Source organism: Gallus gallus, chromosome 2, assembly GCF_016699485.2.
Source record: "Gallus gallus isolate bGalGal1 chromosome 2, bGalGal1.mat.broiler.GRCg7b, whole genome shotgun sequence".
Classification (NCBI taxonomy): domain Eukaryota; kingdom Metazoa; phylum Chordata; class Aves; order Galliformes; family Phasianidae; genus Gallus; species Gallus gallus.
In genome coordinates, this window is record NC_052533.1 from 116,264,195 (window position 1) to 116,289,497 (window position 25,303).

Below are 25,303 nucleotides of genomic sequence, written 5' to 3' on the forward strand. Positions count from 1 at the left end.
AACAGCCTAGATAGAGAGCCACCAGGGCTAAATGCTGTCTCTTAGAGATTCACTCTAAAGATTCACTTCAAATTTCAGTTAACGAAGAAGCCAACTTTGTAAAGAAGAAGGTACTTTTGAGAAAAACATAAATCATTTGTACAGTTGACATAATACTTTAAAACGAAATAGTGCATATGACCAAGCCATAAGCAGTGGAAGTACGTTAACTAAAGTTACAGAAATGCTGATTTATGAAACCAAGGTTAAATAAGTAAAGGTACGATAAGAGAAAAACATATATACCTAAAGATTTGGGCAGCAGGATTTTAACAAATTCATTGTGGTCCCCTACGTGCAGGATGCTATATATGCTTGTGTTCATCAGCTCTTCTTGGTTGTACCTTAAGTACTGCGTCACATTCTCCGAAACAAACACAACATTACCTTCTGGGTTCACTACAAAGAAGAACCCATCCAGGGCCTGAGAGGAAAACAAGAAGAGAGAGAGGAAGGGGTTGGGTGGAGAGAGAAACACAATATCAAACAATCAGATTGACAAAAAGATATCCAAAAAAATATCTTCTTTCTTCAGAAGACATCTTGATCTTTCTGAATCCATCCCAGTTCTTATATTCTTGTCATAGGAAAGTACGTTTCATACTGAGCACCTCATCTTGCTTATAATACTCATAACTATATTACTATACTTATATATATCAAACTAGTTTAAAAGCACAGAAGGACAGATGCATAACTTGCACTGTAATGAAAATCATACATGAATACAAACACAGAAACCCAATCAAACAAAATTAAACAAAGGAAGATGCTGCTACCTAGTTGCCTGCCTATGTAGTAGGAAACCCTGTACTAGAAGTCAGTCTTGCCAAACCTAGAGCCTGTTCATCCTCCTTTCTACACAGGGAGACTGGTGCTGAAGCCCAGGAAGTCACTGCAGGACTTGCTGACACAAGGCAGTAAGTAGGGTTCCCCTGACATCCACAGAAAGGTATCTGCAGGCCCCATGCAGCCAGGAAGGTGAGACCCACAGGGTTAAAAAGGAAGAGAGAGGGAGCCCAGCCTGCCCTGCAGATGACAGCAGGTGGTGGTGGTGCAAAGAGGATCTCACTATTTTAGTTTCTGCTCATAGGACTGTTTTCTTTTTCTTATTTGACACCAGTTTAATTTCATCTTTTCACCTCAGCTCCATGTTATTCTGTATGACTTACATTTTCTGAGCAGAAGCATCTAAATAAGGCATTTCTTACATTACACTGATGGCTACCCCTCTTATCTCTTTTGACAGTGACAACCTGGCTAAAGGACTCTTTCACAGATACCTGCTGTGTGCTATCTGAAACCTAACCCAAATACTACTTCACTCCTACCTGTCAGGATAAAGTAAAAATGTGTGTATCAGGAAAATCTTCTCATGCAAACTTTATTTTTCTTAAGATGCAAGCGTGACTGTGCAAGCTAGAAACATTTTAGGGTATGTCCCACTAACCGTATGTCATATGAGCGGATAAGGGGGATTTAAACTTAGAACACAAAAAGCTTTTGATCTAAACATTCAACTACCAATTAAGCCCTGCAGCTTTGCCTGATTTTTTCACCGCTCTAGAAGGTGGTGGGAAATCACCCTTTTCAATCTCAAACCCACAAACACTATATTGCATCTTCAGCGACAGAAGCAAATCTGTAAAACTGGTAAATAATGATTTATCAGATTTTGAAGTGAGTGGATCCATATTAAACCTGAACTCAGCTCACTGCAAAACAGCCTAACGAGGAGGAGCTGCCACAGCAAGTGCATACAGGCGTGTGGTATTTACTCATATGACCAAACTTGCACTCAATACAACTTCCACATTGGTGATAACAGGCAGTTCTTATATTCTCAGGCTCCAGATACCTCTGAAAAATACTGAGGGTTAGTTAGCTGACCCAGACAGTGCAAAAGAGGAAGTTGAGAAAGATCTTATTTCTGTCCCCAGCCACCCACCTGAGGGACAAAGAGAAGACAGAGCCAGGCCCTGTTCAGGGGTTCGTCGGGGAAGAACAAGACACAACAGCAACAGGCTGCAACATGGGGATCTTCACAGAGATACGAGTAAAAGAAATCACCATGAAGGTGCTCAGACATGGGAAGGGTCTGCTCAAAGGCTGTGAAATCTGCTTCCCCAGAGACACTGGCCCTGTGCTACCTGCTCAAGCTGGACCCGCTCTGCAAGGAATATATACTTTTCTTCTAAATGAAGATAATTGTCAAAAATTCGTATCTGTGACTTCACTTTTTGTTGTTGCTGTTTTGCTTCTGATCATCCTTGGTTCCTCCTGCTAATTCATTTCCTGTAGCGAGCTCCCTCCTTTCCATGGGCTTTCATAACACCCATGGCATTTTCCTGCTGATTAGTATTTGGTTTAACTACTAACGATTTACAAGATTCAATTAATGGAGGTTCTCATGTTATTTTCTGTCAGAGCCTCTGCTACAGATTAGTGCCTTAAACTGAATTTCACCACTGCTTGAAGCTGAGGTAAGCACAACCTCTTTGGCTTAGTTGCCTCCACACCACAACAACCCCCTCCTTCAGAAGCATTTCTGAGGATATCAAAAGCTGGACTAGGGAACTCAGTTGGCTGAAAACTGATGTAAGAACAGAAAAATTACATGCTGGCCACATCAGTCCCCTGCACTGGCCCACCATGAAACCACATGGCTTTTAGAGCTGGCAGAAGGGTGTGGGTTTGGCTGAACCATTCCGCTTGGCCATAGTCCACGCTTACATCAATTCAAAGGGATTGTGAAATCAAAGCCAGAGCAGATGTTTATCGCAGTCCTGAGAAGACTTTCAAAGGCAGAGAGGACAAGAAAGTGATTATTATTTACTGGCATCCCATTATAACCCTCAGTTTTCCCTACTGTTTCCTCCTGCAGCACCTTCTTTGCCAAGGAAGTGCTCTGGGCTGCTTCCTCACAGCTGCTGCTTGGGCTGACCACAGAAGTGGTCATCTGGCCCAGAGCAGCAAAGGCAGGGGAATACGCCCTATGGGTCAGCCTCTCATTTCTTCCTGTCCAGAGGCAAAGCCACTGTAAAAGCATTTTTTAGGTAAGCAGCAGGCTTTTGAGCAAAGCAGTGCACCAAGCCACTTAAATATTTCTGAAGCTTCCATTTTTGCAATGATCTCCTAATTCTGTTCCAAGATGTATTCCACCACAATAACCAACAAGAACAATATCGAAGACCAGCACACTTTTCTTTAGAGCTATTGGTATAGTGGGGGAGCAAATAATGGGCAACAGGCTGGAAGGGAAAACAAGAACAGATATTATTTGAGATGATATACTGGAACAGAGAATAAATCTGTGTTCTTTTTGAGCTCTTGCCAGCTCTCTCTTGACTATTTTTTTCACTCTTTCCATATCTACTTTTCTGCTTTAACCAAGAAATATGTTAAAATATTCCTCAGAGGCAGCTGTGTGATGAATTTTACTCACTTTCTTCAGCTAGTTTGAGGATTCTTCAGTTTTATTATTTAATAAAAACAGACAATTATGTTTCTAAACCAAATCAAGTCAGAAAGTGTTCATCAGTGCTGCCATTTTTATTACTATATGGCAATGGAGAAAGAGCAGATTTTTCAAGAGGTTGTATAAAGGAGCTTTGTAAAGATGAAATCACTTAATTGCATTTCCTTAAAGAGATAAACACCCCCAAAGCTATCTGTAGTCTTTTCGCAGCAAATGTGTAACAACTTTCAGTCCTTTTAAGTTTCTTATTACCGGAGGAACACAGTTTATTAATTTAGTTCCACAATCTTTCATTGTTAATATGCAGTGGTTTTACTGTGAAGGGAAAATAAATGGAATAAGTGAACAGACGGCTGATTTTCTGTGTGATGTCTGCTGCAGTAACCAATCATCTAAGACAAGCTAGGAAAAATCATTTTATCCTTATTTTCCCTCAGACTAAAACAGGTCCTTACGATTACATTAATGGAACTTAAAGATAAATTTTAACACGGCAGTGTAAGAGAGGAATGTTTAACTATGATAGCAAAAGTAACAGCATTCAATTCAGTGAGCGTGTATAATAAATATGAAATTAGATCAATTATTTAATGACTCCAGCTTTTCAAAGCAGAATGTTTTCACTCCAACCTGTCTAATCTTCCTTATATTTAGTAGTATGATTTTGGAGCCTTTACTTCTTATGTAGTACAGAAAGTTGCATTTTCCTCAAACAAATCAGGAAAGATACTACAAATACTTAAAACTGATAAAACATGCAGCCTGCTATTGCAACATTCAGAAATGACAGAATAATTATACTTCAGCCAAAGTTTCTTCCTCTAGCTAGATTCAGGGCTTGTGTTTTAGTTTATCTGAAGTAGTGTTTATTCTTCTTACAGATAAAGCCCAAAGTCAGAACAGGAATAAACAGTTTGCAAGTGAGCTTATGCAGATAAAGCACCAAAGGACAGCAACATATGACATGAGGATCCCAGACAGTATACCTACACAACATTACTATTACTGCATTTAGAAGCCAGGTTTTAATCATGCAGCCTTTTCGGTTATGAAAATAACAGCTAGAATCAGGCAGAAATCTTTACTAAAGGAACCGAAATACATATCCTGTAAAGCTCTCCTAGATTACTTTACTGTTCCAGAGGGAAAAGAGTAAAGCTGGAAATGCTGGGATAATAAATCATGAAAACTGTACAGCAATGACATGCAATTTTAAAGGAAGCATTATTCATGTGAGTACTACTGTATCTGTAAGTCAATGTTCAGGTACTGCAGCTCTCCCAAATTTGTCATGGTTTAGCATGAATAAAACACGTACATACCAACCCCAAGACTGTATAATAAAGCAACTGAATCATCTCTTTCTCTGTCTCTCCCCTTTCTCTGTCTCTCCCCACCCTGAGTTAAGGAGAATTTCAACACTGAACCCAGCAGAAATACGTTGCTACTCATCAATTCCATAATCCTAAATAGTCAGAATGGTTTGCATTGATTGACCATTCTTATACAGCAGCCTCCAACTGTATTTCACTTCATTTACACTGCTCTTCATCCAAGAGGGTGCAGAACTGGCTTAAATAAATGAATTTTGTGCTCTTCACCTCAAGCATCATTGGTCCAAGCGCATCCTTGTCGATGACACTCTGACCCGTAGATGACACATCTGCTTTTTGCACTTCATCTTCATTAGCTGCTGCTGCTTTTTCTGCAATAAAGAAAACTATGCATTAAATGACAGAGCAGTACTAATTAAGGGACAGAAAGAGACCACAGACAAATCGAGACTATGTATGAAAGTTACAGTGCTGAATAAATATGTGATCGAATGACCCCCCATCACGATTCAACAGAAACATAACCATCATATTTGCTTCTCAGTTGTGAAGTCTGAAGACACATAGTAAGTCCATTCTGCTTTTTCTCTGCTAGATATTCTAAACTACAACACGCAACTCAAGGTACTGACAAGGACTCCTTACAGAGGTGCAGTGAGTAACAGCCAGGAACGAAGCGACCAACCCCACCGAGTATGCAGAGCTCACAGCTGCACAACTTTCCCATGATTGCTGTATTTAGAAGGAAAAACCCAAGTCTGCAATCTGCTGTTTGAATATTGTGAATACTGTGGTCTGGTTTCTGTTCCCAGGCCTCTGCCCACATTTTTACTATCACATTGTATTCACACCACTTTACCGCTATGCTATTAGAAGTACGTACAACTTCAGGTGCTGTGCTTGAACATTACGAGCAAGAATGATTTAAGGTTTCTGGAGTACAACGTCACACATTGCAGTACCTAATACACGGTACCACAGGTCATACCCTACTCCAAATGTAAGGGACGTTCAACGTACACACAACTTTCAAATGAAGAGGGCTTATAATTCCTAGCAGGTAATGGACCATGTTATTTTTTCTATTCTAGGAATGATATCAGCGTTTAAGGGAGGAAACAGTAAAAGTAATAACAACACTGTGCTTAATATATATTCTACGTACATTTTAAGTTAAAGAAATGAGAGCATTTTCTTTCTCATTCTATACACAGAACAACTTTCTTTTGTTTTTCAAGTAATTATGTAAAAGGACTATGCTGAAATCTAGAACAATAAATTATTGAAGTTTATTTTGAATATTATGAAATAGATTGTTTTAATAAACATGAAATCCCACAGAAAGGACAATAACAAGAATTCATAGTCATTCCACAATGTTAAGTTATTGACTAAGTGACTGAATAAATGCAGACTCGTAGGAATTATTGAAAGTTCTATGTGCAGATGGAGCAACATGTCCCTGCAAACTCACACTTGGTGAAAATTAAAGATTTGGTCATACAAATTAAAATGTATCCAAATGTACAGATCTACAATTCTGCAGCCAAATTTCCTCTGAGCTATTCTCTTGGCCAAGGGTATAGGGGCAGTGCAATTATACTATGCTTAGACAGAAAGTGAAGGAACTCCTATCAGCGACCGCCTGCCGGCAATGGGGCTTTGGTCACTCAGACCATCTTGTCCTGGATTTCTAATGTTTCTTGCTTTCATGCGAATAGAGTCAGGACAACCTTAGCTGTCTTTGTATCATAGAATCATAGAATGGCTCGCGTTGGAAGGGACCTCAAGGATCATCAAGTTCCAACCCCCCTGCCACAAGAAGGGCCACCAACCTCCAGGTCTGGTGCTAGACCAAGCTGCCCAGGGCCCCATCCAACCTGGCCTTGAACACCTCCAGGGATGGAGCACCCACAGCCTCTCTGGGCAGCCTGTTCCAGCACCTCACCACTCTCTCTGTTCATACACAATATGACCCATTGTGAATAATAAAAAACCAAGCTTTCTGAAGAGGCACTATTAAGACTTGTATAATTTACATCATTATGATTACAACACTCGGATAGAAATAAATAGTAGGAATAAATATAATTCCTTCCTCTGGCAATTCAACTGATCTGGATCTCTACTTCTGGTTTGCACTGAGGATAAAAGTGTGTCTTTTGATTTTTCATTTGGCAAAAGGCAGAGATTAGGTGCAAGGAAAAAAAGTTGAACAGTCCTACACATATTACAATATAGCAAAGCTGGCACCACATGATGATAAAGTTCTCAAAACACGTTCTAAAAACTGTAAACGAATTCTAAAAGATTCCAAAAATAGGGCTGAGCTTTTAATAAAGTCAGCAATGATACTTGTTTCCCATCTGTTCCCGGTATCATAAAGCAATCCCTGGTTTCACACTGCAAAATACTACAGTGGATACGGATAGCATCTCCCTGCTTTCATTCCCTCACCGCTGCAGCCACTGATAGCATCTTGACAACCAGGGAGCACGGGATTATCCTGCATGCACTGTGATACAGGGACTGCAGATGTGGCACAACAGTAGCACGAGGGCACGTTCGCCACATGGCACATTCTGGCTTCACAGATTTACAGAGACTTTTATCAGTTACTGTTCAATGCAAAAGACTTGTTGAATATTTTTTGCTGCTGTTCCAATCACAGAGTTCAGATCAATCCCAAACAACGTATCTAGATATTTCAACAGTATCTCCATGAAAACAACTATACTCTTTTATATGTAGGGCAAGGCTTTATACACAGAGAAAAATGTTTTAATGACTTCAGTGGTGATTAACACAGAAACTGCAGCACCAGTTCAGAGCAAGGACCCACCAAGCATCACGGCCTGACTCCGTAAACCGGATGCTTTCCCCTCCTGTTCCCACTTCCCCATTTTGACCCCCGGATCCCTGACCACTTTTGTTCCATTTTCAGCTGCCCTTCAAAACCAATTTGACTTCCCCATTTCCTTTTCCCTTAGCCCATATAGGGCCCAACCCAAAAGGATCAATAAATACCTTGCTTGCTACAAGTAAAACTCACGGAGAGAACAAGAGAATGCTGTTTAGACATCACTTACCCACCTACAGGTGACAATATACACTCTGTTCCACACAACATTTTTTTAGGCACAACAAAAAGCATCATAAGTCACAAGTGCTCCCAAACAATGGACTTTATAATTGGGCCTATAACTTCATTGTGTAAGAAGTTTAGTGGCCAGAGAGCTTAGAATAGGTTACCTGTTCAGGCCGCAGGTCCCTGTACATTTATTTAAGCAGCATCGTATAGGAAACCATGGCCTCAGGTCCAGCAGTAACTTATGTTGATGCTATGAATTGCAGCTACTGATAACACTCAGCAATGCAGTAAATTACCCAGTTTTGACTGGACTACAAAACCCCTCCTGAAGCTTCAGTCACCACAGACAGGAATAGTGCATGCAAAGCTGGTCAGCAGCACTGTCCTGGCAAGGGAAGAACTCAAAATGCCAATTGATACAGTGATACTGCACGTGGGGCTAAGTGGGAACAAGAATTTGTTGCAGGAAGGCTGGAAAAGAACAACCAGTGCATGAATTTCTAGTGCTGGCAACACTCATGTATTTAATCACAAGTTTGTATTTTTGCTTTTATTAACATTTCCAGCTTCTGGAGTCAGGTGGTGGTGCAAAAATGTAAAGTTTGTTTTTCCTCTTTCCATTTCTCCCCTCTTTTTTACGTTCACTAGGGGGGTCTAAAAACAGATCAGAAGCACAGAGAGCTTATTATTTCTGCATAGATGAATGATTTCTGAATGCTAGGGGTCAGAAAAAGAGCTGCAGAGGCTCTCAAGCCCCACGGGGACCAGTGGCATTACCCCATGACTAACCACTGCCGCCAGATTTTTCCACGGCAGCCACATTACACGGCTGTGTGGCAACAGCTCTATCCCTGTTGTAAACCATAGGGAAACATCACCAGGTATCCCCTGAGCAAGGCAGCACAGAGCAGAGATTCAGCAGCATCCGTGTGAAAGGGGAGCGGGAGCATCCATTGGAAACGAGCTACCAAGGATCGAGGGTGCTTTATCTAAATTATAAAGCAATAAACATCACAAGTATTTGTTATATATATATGTAATTATTATATTTACATAATTATTAGCTCTGCTCGATTAACAGTTCAGCCTAGAGAGTAAAAAAGAATTAAATAAAATAGGAGTACCCTTGAGAGAGATTCTATAAAGAATATATACATCCAATTATGTAGCATTTCAGTGATGTAATTTGTACTTTAAATTGTGGATATGTTTATAATTGCATAAGTAGTAATATACAGAAACACATATTAATATTTTCAATTGGGTATTTTTTTAATGTTTACTTTTCCATGTTAACACGCAGATTTAAGAGGAGAAAAAAGACCCTTCGCAAGCATTTTCTGGTGAATTTACCACTGGGAAAGCCTCAAGCTTAATTTGAAACTCCTTCCAGATTCTGAAAGCAAACCTTTGTGAAATCACTTTAGTTTAACAGAAATTCCTAAATCAGTAAAAAAGAAGCCAAAAGCAATAGCTCCAGGTCTCCTGCTACATTTAAACTCAGGAAGTCTTCCTGACTTTCTGTCCTTCAGTTCCCCCCAGCCCAAGAGCTCTGGGCTCTCACTGGGTACCTGCAGCAGGCTCAGTAGTGCTGCTGAGAAGCCTCACCTCCTCTTGCTTGGGTTTCAAACCCTCCATTCCAACAGGTGGGCAGTCAGCGTTGGTGGGACTACCCCAAAAGCTCTCTTTGACCCATCGATACTTGACTCCAACTTCATTAATGAAATTAGCTACAGATATATTTCCCCCTTGACACTCTTGGCAAAACCAAAATGTGTTTTCAAAATAAAGAACAAAACTCTCATGAGAACAATCCCCCTTTAGGGACTGCAAAAATATGAAGCGTGCTCTGAAAGAGGACATCTGCATCCACACACATTTGTCACTGGAGAAATACTTTTGGTTCTTCGCAGAACAAGAGAGGAGCAAAAGAGAGATGTCAGTGAAACACTGAGAGGGCAGGACCCACGTTCAGCCAATTGCTGAGGAAAGAGGCCAAGAGAAAAAAAACTGGAGCAGTGGGTGCAAATTTAGTATTCAGTACTGTTTAAAACAGTTCTTCTCCGGCACCCTATGTAATGCACATTCTAAATAATTTTTTGGAATTGCTATTGAAATGCCATACCCATTTATGATCATATAATCTCGCTTTATCGCAATAGGTAAAAATATGTATAAATAAGCAAAATATAAGCACAGCAAACTATAAGCGAAGAGATTTATTAGAAGAGACACTAGAAAGTTCAATTCTTCATGTTAGAATAATCTCAGGAATGAAGAAAGAACCCTATGCAGCAGTAATGGCAACATCACTTGAAAGCGACTGTAAATGCTATATCATGTTTAAATACGCAGTTACATTTTACAGTGTAACTGTCTGGAAAACAAGCCGTGTTCCCAGGTTTTTTTTGTAGGCATCCGCCAACTTCTTTTGCTTTGCCTCATTTGTATTTATGTGTTAAGCCTGTGTGATCCTTGGGACATCTCCTGGATTGCTGTGCAAAAATGCAAACAAACAATCAGAGGAATAGCAAAAGTCTGTAACTGGCCAAAGGCAAAGTCAGATACTGCATTAGAAAGCAACGTTATTGTGTAATGGGAAAAATAACACTTAGCAAGCTGATAAATTTAAGTTGGTATTACCTTTGAAAATAATAACTCTAGTACTACCTATGATGAATGCTAAGTATTAATGTTGACCGTGGTCACAGACAGGAGGTTTTCCACAGCAGTAATGCTCGGCAAAAGTGAAAAAGAAAAAAACAGGAAAAGAACGAGCTTCTACTCGGTAATGTGAGCGGTTCTGCATCACAACACGTGACGAAGCAGAGCAGCAAGCGACGTGTAGGCTGTTCTGACGCCTGGTTAACCGCAGGGAAAGCACTCGGCACCACGCACACACATGCCTGTCAGCCGGTTCCTGTTGCCTCAGCACAAGTTGGTTTTTCTCCCTGAAACCAAGCGATTTCTCAAAAGACCAGTGTCTAAGAAACAGCAGCTATTTCAATAATCAATTTTAAGACCGGCTTATCCCATGCCTGCGAGTAAAGTTAGCTGCTATTTTGGGGTGGCGATTATGTGGTGAGGTTGCTCTTTCATCACACAGCATCCATCTGTCCGCACCACAGCGGCCATCGGGCTCCTGAATGCATTTTTCACTCAGAAACTATAGATCAAGTCTTAAGGGAAAAACTCTGCGACATCTCAGGAAGGTTTTCGGAGGTAAAACAAGGGAGAATTATGCATCTGCACCGAACTAAAATTAGAAAAGCTGCCATATGGCTCTGTGAAGCCAGCAGCACGTTCTTATTCATTAGGAAGCATTCTGCTAACATAAAAACACAAGGCCTTCCTGTGCTCTCCAAATGTGTTTATCTTTTCAACATTAATGCACGATATATCATCAGGCTGCTGAAATCTCCTGCAGTGCATATTAAAAAAGCACAGCTGCACTTCTCAGCGCGTTTATCCAGCGCGATCTGTCTCCGAGCGGAGCCGGGCCCAGCTCGTGCCTCACGGCCCTCCTGGTACAGCGGGCAGAAAGGGCCCAGCACAGCTCGGCACACCCACGGGGTTCAGCTTCATGCTTCGTACCGCTGGTGGAAGCGTGCTTACGTGGCAGCTGGCCCTGTGGATTGGGCTGAGAGAGGCCGGGAAGCTGTGGGCTCAGGTCATTGCTTGGTTGTAACAGCGCTTACAGCAGGGTGTGGGGTTGGTGCAGGCACCTGCCCCAACCTCCTGCCATCACAGTTTCACCTGGGATAGAGCTGGCTTTTCTCACAGCGTCTGGTATGACACTATATTTTACCTTTGGGAGGAAAATAATGTTGATAATACAGTGATGTTTTAGTTTCAGTTTTTCAGCTGCTTGTACTGCACTGTCAGTGAGAGGGCTGGAAGGTGCAGGGAGCTGGGTGGGAACAGAACCAGGACAGCTGACCCAGACTGGCCAAAGGTATAGCCCCTGCTGTATGACATCATGTGAAAAAACTGAGGGGAGTTGGCCGGAGGAGCAGCCAATGCTCAGGGACTGGCTAGGCATTGCTCAGTGGGTAGCGAGCAACTGTGTGGTGTGCATCACTTTCTTTGTGTTTATATATATATATACACACACACACACATACAAGGGCTGTTCCAAAAGTAGTGCCTCCTATTTAATTATGTTGGCTCACAATGTCAGAGGCAGGTGGTAGTGGTACGGCAGTAGAGGTTGAACCTTCCCACCAATACTCCATTCCATGTTGCTGCCGTGTGACAGATGGCAGCAGAGGGGCAGTCTGACAAAATGGCGTCTGGCATGGAAGTACGGATGGAGCAATGGTGTGTCACTGAACTCCTTCATGCGGACAAAATGGCACCAATTAACATTCATCAACTCTTGCTGAACATTTAAGGAGGTCAAACAGTGGATGTGAGCACAGTGAGGCAGTGGGTGGTGCATTCCAGCAGTGGCAAAAGCTACAGTGGGTCACCTTTGCTGGTGCAGATTTTTACAAGTGCAGCATGAAGGCTCTTGTTCACTGCTGATGAAAATGCATAACTTATGGTGGTGACTATATTGAAAAATTGGTCTGTAGCTGAGAATATGTTCTATCAAATAGTGATATTGTGCTCTTTCTGTCAGTTATAGTTTCCATGGAAATAAATAGGAGACATTACTTTTGGAGCAACCTACGTGTATGCATATATGTATTAACAATATATAAAAATATAAATATATAAAATCATAACTGCTATTTCTCTCTTCTTATTAAATAGTTTTTATTTCAACCTATGAGTTTTACTTTTCTTTGTTGTTGTTTTCCTGATTCTTTCCCCCATCCCTCAGCAAATGGCTGTTTGGTGCTGAGCTGCTGCCAGGTTACAGCACAGCACTGCTGTAAGGAAGCACTGGGAAGACAACGGATCTACAAAAAGCTCTGTATGCTCACACACCCACCAAATAGAGGTGAACATTCATGGAGCTTTTCGGGCTTTGAGTGATGTCTGATCTTCACAAACTCAGAGACAGCAGCAGCGAGTATGTAACACTTCCCTAAACACTGAAAGTAAAATAAGCACTGAAAAACCATGGTGGATTTAGGAGCAGAAACAAACTGAACTAATAACACATAAAATTAGTCCATTTCCTTTCTGGTAGCAATGCTGCCCTTACTCCATCATTCTTTTTTGTTCCAATCAGCATTTTTTCACCCTATACAACTTCCATTAGAAGAGCTGTCTGTGAAATAATCCCCTCCATTCGGTCAAACTGGAAAAAATTCAGGACATCAAGAATAAAAATCATTAAACTCAACTCACCAAGAATAATATTTAACTACGGGACAGAAAGAAGCCTAGTACCTCTGTATGTACTCTTGCTAAATAGTTTAACATGCATTTTACTGCATTTTTTTCAGTTTCTTCTCCTTCCCATTTTACTTCTTTTTTTTCAGCCACTGCACTACAATCCCTCTTCTCTTTCATGATTACAAAACTTAATGGTCTACTTCTTGAAACCAAGCTTGCAATCTGAAGAAAAAGTGCAATTTGAAGAAGAACAGGACAAGAAAGCTTCCTGCAGTTCCATGCGTTGCCTTACAAGTGTGCCTTCCTGCTGTGCCCACCCACCAGTTCTGGAGCCCCCAGCCTCACAGCTGCCGCAGTCAAGACATTGCTCTTTTCAGAGCACTGAGCCTGAGTCTCACCTCTATGAAGATACTTCAGTATCTTCTCTAAAGGTTGATAACTTCTGGATTTAACAGCAAATGCTACAAATCACAACCATTTTTAAAGAAGTAACATTATTTGCAGAAATATGCAGCTACCATTCCCACATTTCGTAGAATCATAGATTCATAGAACCACAGAACGTCCTGGGTAGAAAAGGACCTCAAAGATCATTTAGTTTCAATTCCTCTGACACAGGAAGGGCCGCCAACCACTAGACCAGGCTGCCCAGAGCCTTTCTCTTCTGTTTAGCGTAGCAGCAGGGATTATTCAACCCTGAGATGACCATGGTGTCACTGCTTTCAGTTAAAAGCTGCTAGGATTGTGAAGAGAAGTAAAACCTAAAATTACAACCCACTTGCTGCTGCTTACAACAGAGCTGAAGAATAAATTGTCCCAGCCAGGACCCCAAATCCTTAACAACTTGCTCCATCCTCAACATGTGTCCAAAATACAAAACAAAATGGCAAGTAAAATAATTTCCCTGCTGAGATTATTTCTAGTATTGTCATTCTTTAGTAAAGACACAGAAGGACAAGTGTCATACTGCTATTTCAGTGAAATTTAAACCAAGTCTTAGAACTGCTCTGCTTCGAGAAACTATTTTTCACTCAACACCTCATTTTGAATCGTGATGTTGCTCTAAACTACCACACTGAGTGGCAAGTTGTTTTTCATAAAGATGTACTGAATGTGGAATTAAGCTTCCATCACAGTCATCATCTGGATCTGCTTCAACATTGACCTCTAGCACTAAGTTTTCAAACAAACAAACAAACAGCCCAGCATAAGGGAATACAACAGGATGCAGAATTTTCAGACAGTTCTTAGCTTATGAAAATATTTGAGTACTTTCAACATAGAATTTTAAATAACATTAAAAAGGTGTGTTCACCTGTAAACAGACAAATCAAATATGTGTGTGTGTATTCCTATGTTTTTAAACAACATTTCTTTCTCTTTTCTCCAAAAAGGCCACTAATGCTATCCTTCCAGCTTGGACTGACTGCCTAGGGAAAGAGCACAAATAAATTATCAAAGGAGTTTCCTGTCCATATCAAAAGGCCAAGACCCAACATGGCACTAAGGATTTATAATCTTCAGTGGTTTAAAATGCTGTTTAAAACACTTTTTTCCCCTCTGCACTTGCACTTCCTATAAACGTCAAGTAGGCTCAAATCCTTGATTGCCTGTGGTACAATTTAGAATATATTAGAATTGCCTACAATACAGTATTTAGACAACTATGGAGTACACAATGCAGATCAATTACATTGGCCATCAGTGTCTTAGATAAAAATTCCCTCACTGATGAACTACTCTGGAATCAGATAGACATATTCAAATATACACAGGTGTAGTTACACGCTTTCTCTCTCTCTCTCTCTCTCTTTCTCAGGAAACAGTTTTGTGTCTATTGGTATTCGGATACCTCAAAAAATTTATCTAAACTACCTACTTCTGCATACTAACAAATGTTATGCATCCATCAATTCTAACTTAAAATCTGTTACATCAATATGGCCAAATTCCAAAAGAAAGGGCCAAGCCAACTGACCTCCGCACTGAAATATTAGATATAAGGATTTGGCACCACATAGTTTAACAGAGTAATTATTTTCTTTGGTATGTACTGAATTAGGACAGAAAATGTTACTGTATTTTTTGGCATTTTACATTTTCTAAGTGTCAGATATTTACTTAGTGAGTAACCTCATCTTGTTTTGATAATTCATCTCTAAAAACAGCATTAATATGAATGTCTAAATGATTGGAGCCCAATGTTCTTTAACATTTTGGCTGAGCTGATGTTTTCAAAGACAAGAAATATGGCAGGATTTGATAACTTAGCTCAAAACAGGGCTCCATTGCTGTCTCAGAAACAATATATCTCTTTCACAAAAGTTAACAGCTCTCCAAAGCATAAGACTCACAGGCAAGATAGTGAAAACAGAAATTCAATGGTTAACGCTCTTTAGACTACAATCGGCAAATATAATTGCTGAGCTAATTAAACCTATAGGCTTCCAAAACTCAGTCCAAAATAACAAACTGCAAAGAAATATTAATCCAGTCAGACGCCATTTCTTGAAGTCTTATTCTTATGTTCTTGACCAACTGTTAAAAGGAACCAGATGACTCCCTCTCTTTGAACGCCACATCACCATGATTACAAAATATCTTCTTTATTTTAGGATGCTGATGATAAATCTTCCTGACATACCAGATCATTCACAATAACATGCAAAGAGCTTTTTGCTTTTATAAATTGCCATAGACGACTGCAAAAATTTTCAAGAGCCCCAATATGGCGCACCAAAAAGAAATATGAGGGATCACGGGCTCCCTGTGATCTCTGTGAAGGAAAAAGTTTCCACAATGAAGTGTAGGCCAAAACTGAGCACAGATAATTGAATGCAGCTAAGGAAGAACAGAAACAAGTCTAATTTAATGTGCCCATGCAAACATACAGAACATGACTCCTACTGTTTCTAATAGCTCAGATTATTGGAGATAAATCTTTTATGAAAAAGCTCTAAATCACTGAGAACAAGTTAAGTTTTTCTCCCTATAATAGCTCACTGTTCAGAAATAGACACTGGGGCCCCTCTTCTTGCTTTTCTTACCCATCAGCACAGGCCTGAGCCAAACATTTAAGTGAGTTTAGAAACAGAAATGTTGCTATTACTGCAAGGAAACAAAAAAACAACAAAAAACCAAAAGCTTCCTTAAAGAACATCTTCTTCATGATAGTTACTTAGAGAAAACTGTAATCTAAATTCTTCATGAAATTGTGTTCAACATTCATTTTGTATATTCCAATAGTGGCTACATTGCTTTAGGAATGTCAGTGGCATGGTTTTGACTGGCATGGAGTTAAATGTCTTCGTAAAGTCTCATATGAGCCGGCGTTTTGGATTTTTGATGAAAATAGCAGTGATAACACATCGATGTTTAGCTGCTGCTGAACAGTGCTGCACAGATCCAAGGAAGTACTGGTTTCTTGGACTGCTCTGCTGGAAAGAGGAGTTGGGGGGGCACAAGGAGCTAGAGGGGACAGAACCAGAACAGCTAACCCAAACTAGTCAAAAGGAGATCCCACACTAGGTGGCGTAATGTTCAGTACTAAGTATCAAGATAAAGGAGGAGATAGGTGAGATGTTTTGGGTGGTGATGTTTGCAAGTAGAAAAATATACAATGCGTCTCACTTTCCTAGGAGCAGCTGAACATCTGCCTGTTGATGGGAAGTAGCAAGTGAATTCCTTGTTTTGCTTTGCTCGTGCATGAAGCTTTTGCTTTTCCTAGCAAACTGTCTTTATTTCAACCTGTGAGTTTTTGCACTTTCACCTTTCCAAATCTCTCCTCCATTCCACACAGGGGGGAAAAGTGAGTAGTGGTGTGGTGCCGAGCTGCTTGCCAGAGTTAAAATACAACAGTCAGGAAGGATGCTAATGACTACTAACATGGTAGTAGTATAAGACACTCTTTAAAATGAAAAGATTTTATTTCATCACCCTAGAAAAGTTTGGCTTATCTGGTTGCTAAGATTTACATCCAGACAAATTCACTTTTCATCTCAATGAATGTTCAATTTACATGAATTTGTTCTGTCAGATTTTAAAGTGGTTACTAATAGATCTGATAGGTACAAACAGGCTCCCTTCAACAGACTGAACCATACTTACAACATAATTAATCAGGCATTATCATTTCTTGTTCTCTACTTTAAAGTCATGAAGTAGAGATCAGCATCCAGTCTTAAATGGCACTATAATTCAATATATTAATTCATAAACAGAAAAATAAAAACAGAATTGCTTTCTCTGTTTTCTTAGTGAACTTAATCAGCTCTGCTCTACGAAGCAACTTCGACCTGCTTTGAAAGCAAAGGGTTCCCTTAGTCACCGACATCTGGCAGCTCACAGAAGAAGATGCTCCATGTCGTGAGGCTGGGAACTGCTGCACCAGGCTGGATGCCTCCACTCAGCAGTTGTGGCTTTACCAAGGAAATGCTGAAGACTAAGGACACCAGCCATGCCCCTCCCTGACACCAAGGCTGGTAATACTGGTCTGCAGCAAAGCCAGTAGATCAGATCAGAAGTCCTAATCCAGAACCTTTTCCTCAGGTCAGCAATTTACTTATTCTCCTGTGGAAGGAAACTTGGGTAACTGCTTCTCACTCCACCTATCTTTTAAATAACAATTGTTATTCCTACAGGATGCCGGGATGCTGTTTTTTTATCTACAAATCTAAACTCTAAGCCCTTTTGTAGATCTAGGCCAAAGCCTTGTTGAAAAACAATAAAACACCACCACAAGTCTCTGGGAAAGTTTTAAGTTCTTGAGAACCCCTCGTCTGAGCTTCAAGGAAAGAAAGAACCTCAATGCCCATGACCATCACAGAGCTCAGGGAAAGAGCCTTCTTACACCACAACTCACAATGAAGCTGAGTTACATTTCATAAAAGTTTATGGACTGGCTTCTCAACATCTATCAATGTGTAGTTCAGACTGTCAATTGTAAACACACAATTACATTTTGAACCTTAAGTAAAACAGCCCAACAGGCTGCATTATAAACGTCCAGTTAAAATCAGCAACTCTAGCAGGTAGGGAGATGGTGACTCCGCACCCAAGCATCATGGTAATTACAATAATCCTTGATATTGATCACTGTAACACTCAACAATTTATTAGTAAATTTTATCACATTCCCTAAAATCATTTCATTATTTCTTAGTGCAGCACTAAGAGAAAAAAACAGTATCAGAGAGACAAGGAGCGAAATGGAGGAAACCATCACAGTTATGGTGATGTTGGACGCACAACTAAAGCTACAGCGAAGCCATAAAATAGCGTAACTGGGGTAGAAATGAAAGGGAAAATACAGAATTATTAAAAAGGAGAGAAAGGAAAACAACAAGGCCTGAAAAATAAAGCTCTTCAAGAGAAAAGGGAGAAATATGGAAAGAGAAAGAAAATCTGTTCTACATAAAGTATCACTTTTGACAACTGGTCAGGGAGTACTGCGTTCCGAAAAATCAAGGGGGGTTATAAAAATTAACTAAAGGTAGAAAATTCAACTCAACCATTCAAATATTTCTTCCACGCTGAGAGGGTAGAAGGTCTTGTAGAAGCAAAGGAGACAGGAAAAATAGTATGTTATTGGCATAAAACAGCTCTATGTTTTTCCACGCAGCACCAAAACAAACAAAACAAGAAAAATCTAAATGAGGACTATTCTGAGTTTTCCAACCTATATTTAGAATTAACAACCTTGACATCTCTTCCTCCTCTTTTTTCATTTCCAAGTGATTCAATTGTTATATTTAAGCACACTTCCTCTTCCATGTTGAACATAGGCCCGGACCTAATGTGACATAGAATAACCTGTCTCTGGAAGACGTTTCTCAGAAGGATCATGGGAACTGCAGGTTGTTCCAAGTCTTTCTAGGAAACTGTGCCTCAGAAATAAAAACAACCAGTAAAAGGTTAGTTCTCTTCATAGTCGCACAAACTCAGATGACAAGGGACTGCTATTAACAGTCTAGCCAGATCTTCCTAACAGAACCCAAAAAGTTTTACCAAGTGATTTCTGCATCATGCCAAGAACCTCCACTGCACTGCAAAATATGCACTTCAAAAGATATTCAAATCTGATTGGGAGGGCTGATGAAACCCACCAAATTCTCCATTAAGTTGCTTCAAATTTCAAATAACTTTCAACTCAGAATCTGCATCTCATGTATGAGTTGACTTTGGCCACAGGCTGCAGCTTTTAGGCTGCATACTGCTCCTGCCTGTTAAAGAGTCCTCTGTGGCAGGCACAGTGCACTGCTCCGTTTTGCCTTGTATCAGCAAAGTTTGCAGGGAAATGCCTTCCTGCTTCAAGATGAATAGAGCCTAAATCAACAGATGTAGGATACTGCTGCTTGTTCAGAGGGACACCTGGATACTGTTTTAGATAACAAGGCAGTAACTGGAACATCTCCAGTTTTGGAGTGTCTGCAATTACATTTACTCTGACTTTTTTCTACTTTAGCAGAACTTAAATTTATTTATGAATTTTCCTGACTCCATCTCCTAACTGACATTCTCTCTAGAGAAGAATGGGTTGCCTTCAGAGGGAAGAGGAAGAGTATGTGTGTTTGTATATGTGTGTTGTGCACATATTACAGCACTCACTGCCTTGTAAAACACATACAAATGTGCCAACACGCTTTAACGACAAAAGGAAACATAAGGCATGTGTGTCTTGGCTCTCTAATCACCTGCCTAAGGATGTTCACTAGGAGCTCCAGTGTACATCACAGAGAAAGTAAATGAGTGTTTGCCATGTCATCTTTCAAGCTGCAGTCGATATATTTTTCCTCCATTGCACACTGTGGGTTTTCATAAAAGAAACCAAAACCTGAAATATTAGCTGTTTCTCATATCCTCAGTCATTTCATTTGCAGAGATCCCCATTTCTAACTAACTGTGCAGCTGTCCATATACAGAATCTTTGCAGAAATAAGAAAAGGCATGAGTTAGAACAGATGCAATTATCTTGTTTTCAGTTTGAACACGGAGCCTTTGATCAATACCTCTATAACGTGCTGAGAATCCACAGGTTTTCAGGATTCAAAGATGGTATGAAAGACATTGCACTCTATTGTGAGTAAATATTGTATTATTATTTTTCAGTCCGCATTCTTTAAAAAGAAAAGATAAAAGCCATGCAACACAAGCTGAGTTCCTTATAGTAGATGATCTTATTTTGACTGAAGTATCATCACTACTCTCAGTAAATTAATTTGCTATTCCATAAATTAAGCTTTACAAAGAAAATCAAGGTAACATGCTCCTGCCTCATTTACTTTCTTTAGATGTTGCTCAAGCTGCATGCACTAATCTAAAGCAAACAGCAAGCCTTGGTGGCCTAGAGTCAGTACCTTTCACACTGCATATTCCAACAGTAGTAGTGACTACAGACACTAAGATTCTAATCACAGAATGGCTTAAGTTGGAAGGAACCATGAAGATCATCTAGTTCCAACATCCTGCTGTGGGAAGGGCTGCCACCACCAGATCAGGCTGTCCAGGGTCCCATCCAGTGTGGCCTTGAATGCCCCAAGGCACAGGGCATCCGCAGTTTCTCTGGGCAGCCTGAACCAGTGCCACACCACCCCTCTGGGTAAACAATTTCTGCCTAGTATCTAATGTAAATCTCCTCCTTTAGTTTAAAACTGGTCCCTTTTGTCCTATCACTATCAATCTGTGTAAAAAGTCAGTCTCTCTCCTGTTCATAAACTCCTCTGAAGTAATGGAAGGTCACAATGAGGTCTCCCTGGAGCCCTCTCCAAGCTAAACAAGTCCAGCTCCCTCAGCCTTTCTTCATAAAATAAGTGCTCCAGCTCTCTGATCATCTTTGCGGCCCTTCCTTGGACCTTCTCCAATATTTCCACATCTTGTACTGTGGGCCCCAGGCCTGGACACAGTACTCTGACACATGTGAGATGAGGAGAGGATCTGAGCAGCGTGGCTTTGGCTGGAGCAGATTGTGCCTAATCTATCCGGTGGCCTTCTGTAATGGAGTGATGGCACCGGTGGACAGTGGAAGAGCAAATGATGTCATCTACCTGGACTTGTGCAAGGCCTTCGACATAGTCCTGCACCACGTTCTTATCTCTAAATTGGAGAGATACTGATTTGAAGGGTGGACAATTTGGTGGAAAAAGAATTGACTAAATGGTTTTAGCCAGAGGGCTGAGATCAACAGACCCATGTCAAGGTAGAGGCTGGTCACAAGTGGTGTCTGCCTAGGGTCCATCTTGGGATCAATGCTCTTCAACATCTTTATCAGTGCTAAGGGATCTAGTGCAGTCTTAGCAACTTGGTTGATGACACCGAGCTGAGTGGTGCTCCTAATCCTTCTTCAGCATCTAAATGTAATATTTCTACCAGATGGCACAGTTGGTGGGAATCTGTAGGCTAAAATCCTAGTTCAAATTGTGGACTTATGTGTGTGAGCCTTAATTTCTGTGTTTTATTCTTTTTCATATTTAAAATGTAAAAATGCGTTTATAATATCTGTAGAGTTCATAAATGATTACATGATAAATGGCAAAAGAAGAACCGTAGAGGTTTGAACTTCGAAGTACTCAGGGATAGCTTAAATGCAGCTTGCTGAGATGGTAGCCTCCAAAATCCTAAATTTCAGGAAGAGATGCCTCTGCTTTACTTATATATTTTTACTACACTCTCAGAAGTTAAAACACATATTGACAATTCTATAAATACTAAATTAACAAAAACAAAACTTAAGTGAAAACGCTCCTTCAAGAAACAAAGAAGGAGCACTTTAGCCAAATCTCCCAAAGCATGCAAGATTTAGCAGAACCACCTGAATCCTGTATAGCATTCCACACCTCTTGGACCACAACCAGCTTTGCAGGTACAGAACATAAAATAAACAACCATGCTTCACTAGTTTTGAATGATTTTCTCTCTTGGTCACTTAGAAGTTATGAAAGAAAACAAAACAAAAATCAAATAAAAGCAGAATTCAAGTAGGATACAAAGCAAACAACTTTTCCTGTAACACTTGCCAATAACTACTATTGCTAATTGAAATACCGGTGAAGATTTGAACATTCAGTTCCTCTTCAACTTTGAGCCACAACTTGGAGTCATAGCTTAGATTCCCAGTCTAAAACTTTAAGAAACTTATCCCCAGAACCAATGGACAAGGCACATGTCTTTTTAAGAGAAAGGCATCTCTGACAACCAGAAATGCTCAACAGCTTCAAGGTAGCCATAAGACAGACCATGGCTCAGTCACTGCACGCTCTCAGACTGCTGGTGTGCCTATAGCTGTGTAAGAGGAGGTCCCAGCAAGGCTCTGTGGGGAAACAGCTCCTCTACTACTTCGACAGACTGGCCAAATCGAAAATATGGCTCAACTGCATAAATGCTAATGCCAGGGGAAGGGAAGGAACAGGAACTTGTGGCCACAATGAGGGCTGAGATGGGTGGAAGTAGCGCTTTCAACAGCTGCCTCATTTCCTGTGGATTAGTCTGTGCCCACATATCAACATCCTTAGGATCACTCTATTATTGCTCTTAGTGAGGGAAAAAAAAAAAAAAAAACCAACACAAAAAACCTAAATCTCCTACACAGATGACAAATAAACAGTCTCATTAACTTTGAGGAGCAAGGCCATCTTTATTCTAAACAAGCAGATAAAATTCTAACCATGACTAAGGGAGCAAAAAATGACAACAATCCAATAAAATCTCGTTATATTTATAGATGTTGTGCTGATTTCACAATTTTGATTAACAGTCTGGTGATTATTTTTGCCTGTTTTCCTGAAGTGACAGTTTGAGCTCAGTGTAGACAAGCTACATGCCATAAGGGAGTCTTCAGATACTCTTACCATAAGCCATACTAGGGAAATCACAACACTGTTTACATAGAAAACGATAACTATACAGGATAGTTTAAATGTTTAACTTATGTGTAGACAAAGCCTATTTCAATGAGTCTGTCTGATCTTCAACTCCACTGAAATAAGAAGACCCCAGGAAATTTCACACTTGGTGAATCTGCTGTCTAATGACTACGTGTCATCCAAGCCAGAAGAGAAACTGACATTTTGCATTACCTAAAAAGTCTAAATTCTCCACTGAATCAGCAGTTCTCTGGAGGCATGCAAGTATTAAGTCAACATAACAGGATATTTAGCTGAAACGCTTTACAATGTACAGAGGAAGATCAAAGCCATTTTCAACGCATCACTCTCAGCTGTTGGTAGTGGAGACAGCAAAACAAATTCAGTAATAGATTTTTTTTGTAAATGTTCTGCATAAATTGCTTCACTTCACTGTACAAATTCCTCTGACACTTAATTCAGCTTTAGAATCCTATCAAACTGAAAGCACAGCATACATAACCCAATAATAGCCATGCAGAGTTCCTTCAAAAAAGATTCCATAAGTACAAATTAATGTATATGATGGCATCAATCTTAAATCTCCTGACATCTCAAATACAATGAACTTATCAGATCTGATAAATTCAAAGTAACAGCAGCAAAAGTAACATCTCATTACACCTTTAAGAGCATGCTGTTTTCCTTTAGCAAGCAATTTTACGTGCATACTGGTGCTGCAGGTAACAAAGAATACCTGCTGGAGCAAACCTGTGATTACATAGCAGTACTGCTATAGGGAAGCAAAAACTGGTTTTACTATCATAGGTGAAATCAGCAAAATAAAATATATATGATTAACAACAAGCCTTTTTTTTTTTTTTTAATTCATACAGCTCCTGCATGTCTCTTTTCATCAACTAATATTCCTTCCCCCTGTGGTGTTCAGCTTTCACGTGGTGATTCGTTCTGTTCAAGGTCTGTCTTGTAAGGCTATTCTGAAAACAAGATCTGACAACTCAAAAGTATAAATTAACAGCGAGACTGATAATCACCACCCTCATACCTCTTCCCTGTACTACTGAAAACCTGATACGCAGAACACAAAGTCTTTTCAGGAACCGGGTAGAAGTGAAAGCTGGGCTCCATAGGAAAACAGAGTTGACAGATCAAATTGCATTTGGGGATACTTTGGTACAGTAGGTTACATCCCACTGAGAATGAATCTAAATAACCCAAGTGCATGTCATCATTAAAAGGGCTTCTGAAAAAAGAAAGAAAGGCTTGAAAAATAGGAGAAAAATAAGAGATGTAGATCTGGAATTTAATAACAGGTACTCAGGCGAATTGAGGAAAAACCCTCGTGTTGTGGCAGGCCACGTTCTGCAGCACTCCGACCAGACAGGTCACAGAAACACAGCCTCACTAGAGAAGCTGCTGAAGGAGCTTGAGGTGATCTTCACTGTCCTCTGGCACCCAGCGCACTTCTGATTCCCAGAGAAGGAGGTAAAAGCACAACTAGATAATGAAGATAAAGAGGTTTCAAAGACTGAACCAGAAGATGTTCAAGCAGTGAAATATAATGAATCGTCTCTGTTTGATAATGTGAGCTATTTACCTGCTGAGACTGATGTTAGTGCGACAGATGAAAGAGCTTTCAACTAAGGGCAAAGGTTTAATTTTGATACAGTGCTTAATAAAGGGGAAAAAAATCAGCTAAAGGAGGATGTAGCAACCTAAAACAATAATGAGAAAGAAGGGGAGAGTCATTCAGAGGATACGATTCAAGGAGAGGGCCTACCATAGGTATGAAACCAGTAAGATCACTGTGAAACAGTTCAACTGATTAGATGACAGCTAATTATAGCTTCTAGGCTACTTGGCAAATAAAGGAACGTTTATCCCCAGAGGTCTTCACGCTTCCCTAAAACAAGCCCTTTAAACTAAGCATGTGCAGATATGAAGTTAATGTGCTCGTATACATGTGAACACCAACACCATAAAGAAAAAAGACTGCTTTTTAAAAAGCAAAATTCTCAAATCTCCAATAGAAATATCAAATTAAGATTCACATGAATTGAACTCCCGTTTCATCTTTATGCTGAAAACACATTTTTTAATCTCCACTGGATGACAACAACAAATGCGTATGAGATCATTGTATGATAATACGGTAAGAGATCTCAGAAGAAAATTAAGCTTTTTTATTTTTTTAAGAAACTCATCTTCATTCTCC

General features: G+C 40.1%; 1 protein-coding gene across 14 annotated transcripts in view; it reads right to left on the reverse strand.

Moving 5' to 3' along the window:
- NCOA2 (nuclear receptor coactivator 2) overlaps positions 1-25,303 on the reverse strand; it is a 192,466-nt gene that overhangs the window by 49,966 nt on the left and 117,197 nt on the right. For all 14 annotated transcript variants that reach the window (XR_005856145.2, XM_025147995.3, XM_015282896.4 and 11 more), the window contains 2 exons: positions 5,119-5,222; positions 286-463 (listed from right to left, as the gene is read on the reverse strand). Coding sequence is in view for 13 of the 14 variants with exons in the window: in XM_025147995.3 (XP_025003763.2) it covers positions 286-463; positions 5,119-5,222 (282 nt within the window). In the remaining variant the exon portion in view is untranslated. The remainder of the gene's footprint in view (positions 1-285; positions 464-5,118; positions 5,223-25,303) is intronic.